The sequence below is a fragment of the Citrus clementina genome, unplaced genomic scaffold (genome assembly GCF_000493195.1).
Source record: "Citrus clementina cultivar Clemenules unplaced genomic scaffold, Citrus_clementina_v1.0 scaffold_6, whole genome shotgun sequence".
Classification (NCBI taxonomy): Eukaryota; Viridiplantae; Streptophyta; class Magnoliopsida; order Sapindales; family Rutaceae; genus Citrus; species Citrus x clementina.
In genome coordinates, this window is record NW_006262139.1 from 14713802 (window position 1) to 14718056 (window position 4255).

A 4255-nucleotide genomic window follows, 5' to 3' on the forward strand; every position below is an offset into this window, starting at 1 on the left:
TAAATTTTTGTTAAGTACTGAATCAACTACTGAGATATACTTTTTAAGAGTAATTTTATAATAAGGGAATATGGATAAATTAAAAAGACAAAGAAAACACAAACTCTAATTCAATATATTTTATTTTTTAGTGTAGTAAAATATGTGCTTTCTTATATACCATTTAACTCATCCCTTACTTCAAATTCTCTTATTGTAAAAGTACCCAATTTTTATATTTATTGTTGTTATAGGATATTCAACTATCTGAAGGAACGAGAAAATATTCGACCCGAAACCGACTTTAGAAGTGCAATCAATTTCTACAGGTATGCATTGGATGCGTATATGCTACAGATTAGGAGTTATACTTTTTTTTAATTTCATTGAAAATGAAAAAAAAAAAAAAAGAACGCAGCCCCTAGGAGCCTAAACCATTTCATCCTCTCCAATGACGCATTGTCTGTGGCAATTTGGGGATTTTCCCCTTCCTATCGAGGACCGAAAAAAGCTTTTGCAGGAAGGTTGGCTAGAGATTTCTTGTAAAAAACTTGTCTAGTCGATCTCTATAAACAAAAAGGCATGGGCTTTCACTTTAGTTTCAATTTGCATATGCTGTAGACCGTAAGCACCTTTCTATCAACTCAAGGCAGGAAATGGCAGCAGCTCATTTCACTTTAGTTTCAATTTGCAACCCATTATTTTAATTTAAATTAAGTTAAACAAATTACTTAATGAAATGGAAAAATAAAAAATCAAGACAGTGATCGGCATTTTATCTAGTATATGCTGCAGATTCAGCTGGTAGTTGACACTGCCATAAATTATTCCATACTTATTTGTTTAATTGTCTATTACAAAGTTAATAGTAAACGCAAAATAAATAAATATATGCTGCAAATTCAGTTGGTATATATTAAATTTGTGTTCACAATTTGCATCATTAGTTAGTTTAGTTTTGTAAGGTTGTGCTGAATTATTTGTATTTGTTACTTTCATTTTGTCAATGTGAATTATTTCAATTTTTTAGAAATAAATAATATGGAAAAGGACATTGAAGTTGAAGAGTTGGAGAAAATTGAGGAGGACGATGAGCCAATAATTGGGATGTCATTTGATAGTGATGTCGATTTGTTTATTTACTTCAAAGAGTACGGTAAAAGAAAAGGGTTTCCGGTTTTGAGGAGAACTAGTAGAAAAGATAGTGATGGGATTCTTAGAAATGTGACTTTTGCTTGTGGGAGAAGTGGTGAAACAAGAAACAAATCTGTGAATATTTTAAAGCCCCAACCTAATGCAAAAACAGGCTGCAATGTTAGATTGGGAGCTGGTTTAGGGGATGATGGAAAGTGGACATTTCGAAGCTTAAATCTTGAACACAACCATGTGCTGTTAACTCCAACCAAATCCAAGTATTTTCGGTGCAATCGTAGCCTTAATACATATGCAAAAAAGAAGCTTGATGTAAATGATCGAGCAGGAATCAGATTGTGTAAAAATTATCAAACACTTGTTATTGAGGCTGGCGGTCATGAAAATGTCACATTCATAGAAAGAGATTGTAGAAATCATGTTCAGAAAGAAAGAAGATTACGACTTGGAGATGGAGATGCTGCTGCTCTTCAAAACTATTTTATGAAAGTGCAAGCAGAAGATAATAGGTTTTACTTTAGTATGCAAGTGGATGATGAGGGACGATTAAAAAATGTTTTTTGGGCCGAGCCAAGGAATAGGGAAGCGTACAAGGAGTTTGGAGACGTTGTTACGTTTGACACCACATATCTTACAAATAAGTATGATATGCCATTCGCTCAATTTGTAGGAGTTAATCATCATGGGCATTCTATTTTGTTTGGGTGTGGATTGATTTCACACGAAGATATTGAGACATTCACGTGGTTATTTCGAACATGGCTATCATGCATGTCTAATTCAGCTCCCAATGGAATCATTACAGATCAAGACAGGGCAATGAAAGTTGCAATTCAGAATGTCTTCCCCAATACTCGACATCGGTGGTGTTTACGGCATATAATGAAGAAAATTCCAGAGAAGCTAGGGGGTTATAAAGAATATCGTAACATAAGTAATGTCTTGCATTGTGCTGTTTATGATTCCCAGAGTGCTGCGAAATTTGAGGAAACTTGGCACCACATGATTATAGAATATGATTTGGGGGATAACGAATGGTTACGAGGCTTATATGATGAGAGGCATCATTGGGTACCTTGTTATCTAAACAATACTTTTTGGGCAGGAATGTCATCTACTCAACGCAGTGAAAGCATGAATGCATTTTTTGATGGTTATGTTAACTCAAAGACTACTTTGAAGCAGTTTGTAGAGCAATACAGTTGTGCGTTGAAGAATAAAGTTCAGAAGGAAGTTGAAGAAGATGTCAGGTGTCTTTCCCAACAAATGCCATGTGTAACATCTTATGCAATGGAGAGGCAAGTCCGAGATGTGTACACTATTTCAAAATTTCAAGAATTTCAGCAAGAATTGATTGGGAAAATGTATTGCGAATTTGTCAATTCTATGGGTTGTGAATATATAGTTAGAGAGGATGTCAAAGTTGGAGAGGGTAAAAAGAGAACCTTCTTTGAAGTATATTTTGAAAAAGAAAATGGTGAAATACGTTGCAGCTGCTCAAGGTTCCAATTTAGAGGTATTCTTTGTAAGCATGCCGTTACAATCATGATCCGCAATGACGTAGAAGTACTTCCAGAAAAGTATATTTTACAAAGATGGAGAAAAGATGTGTGGAGATGCCATAGTAGAGTGAAAACGAGTTATGAGCTTCATAGCTGTACGGATGAGCAAAAACGATATGAGAAAATGTGTGCTACTTTTGCGGAGGTTGCAAATATGGCCGCACATAATATTGAAAGCTCTAATCTTGTTTTCAATTGGATTGAGAATGTTTGGGAGGATTTATCAAAGGCAATTCCTTGCGGAGATAATGAAGTAACTATTGTTACAGGCCAAGGAAGTTGTAGTGTGGAAGTAGAAACAGTTGGAGATCCAGTAGCTCGGCGTCATAAAGGTCGGCCACCTTGTCAAAGAAAAAAATCTAATAAATTTTCAAAATCTAAAATGAATTCCTCACGTTCCAATGCAAATGTACTTTTAAAATGTATTTTCAATTTAATTAAAGTTAAAAAATTTATGAGATAAATGATTCAAATGTATGTTTTGTTGACTTTGCAGGATGGACAGGTGAACGAGCAAGTGCCGACTGTGATCCCAACACACGAGAACAATGTTGTTACGGTAGGTTTTATGGAATTCGTATGAATGTCGTTGATTTTTATTACTTAATCATAGACATTTTTCTAATATATTATTGATCCTCTGTAGGCATTTCAAAATCTTGAAGGAAGTTGTGTTGATATGAATATGTGCCCACATGGAGTTATGGACTATTGTAATGTAAGTTTTTTATAGTATATGTTATGATTTTTTTTTATTATCGCTTTATTTAATGTATGTATGTTTTAGGGTCTTATGAGCTTACATCATATGGTTGGGAATAATGTTTATCCAAAACCTACACAAAATTCTTGTACGGTAAGTGGTGATAAATTTAGTATTTATTCATCTTATCTACGTTATTTTCTTTTATTATAACAAAATATTTAATTTTTCTTTTAATAGGAACCACAATTCCAGTCGCATGGACATTTTCATCAGCTACTCTTTCAGCAAGATAATGAATATGAAGTTGATAAGGAGTATCGAAGTGATTTCGTAGAATAACATTGTTTTTGTTTTATTCTCATTAATATTCGGATACAAGCCCTTGGCTATGATATATGAGATTGTGGATTTCATACATGAAATTGTTTTTGTTCTATGCATGATCCTTTATTAGATTTATATGCTGCATGTGTTATTTTTGAATTATATACTGGTGGAATGGTGGAGGGATATATGATATTCTGTTATTTTTTAATTGTATGCTATTGGATTGGAATGATGGAGGGATATGCTGCATGTGTTATTTTTGAATTATATGCTGGTGGAATGGTGGAGGGATATGCTGCATGTGTTATTTTTGAATTATATATTGGTGGAATGGTGGAGGGATATATGATATTATGTTATTTTTTAATTGTATGCTATTGGATTGGAATGGTGGAGGGAGATACTGCAAATCTGTTATTCTTTAATTGTGTGCTACTGGAATGGTGCAGGGATAAATGATATTCTGTTATTTTTTAATTGTATGCTACTGGAATTGATCCTCTGTAACTGCAGATCTGTTATTCTTTAA

At 33.7% G+C, this 4255-nt stretch overlaps 1 protein-coding gene across 1 annotated transcript; it reads left to right on the forward strand.

Annotated features, from left to right (window-relative positions):
- The first annotated feature begins 1020 nt into the window (after window positions 1-1020).
- LOC112097368 (protein FAR1-RELATED SEQUENCE 6-like) lies at window positions 1021-3738 on the forward strand. The gene is made up of 5 exons (XM_024182569.1): window positions 1021-3006; window positions 3190-3252; window positions 3340-3411; window positions 3481-3549; window positions 3637-3738. The coding sequence occupies exons 1-5, from the start codon at window positions 1021-1023 to the stop codon at window positions 3736-3738; spliced, it is 2292 nt and encodes a 763-aa protein (XP_024038337.1).
- The last annotated feature ends 517 nt before the right edge of the window (window positions 3739-4255 follow it).

Excerpts from the sequence above, each read along its gene's own strand:
- LOC112097368 (XM_024182569.1), top strand. The coding sequence starts at position 1,021 with ATGGAAAAGGACATTGAAGTTGAAGAGTTGGAGAAAATTGAGGAGGAC. Across the intron at positions 3,007-3,189 it reads TAGAAACAGTTGGAGATCCA|GATGGACAGGTGAACGAGCA; the intron begins GTAGCTCGGCGT and ends TTGACTTTGCAG. Across the intron at positions 3,253-3,339 it reads ACGAGAACAATGTTGTTACG|GCATTTCAAAATCTTGAAGG; the intron begins GTAGGTTTTATG and ends GATCCTCTGTAG.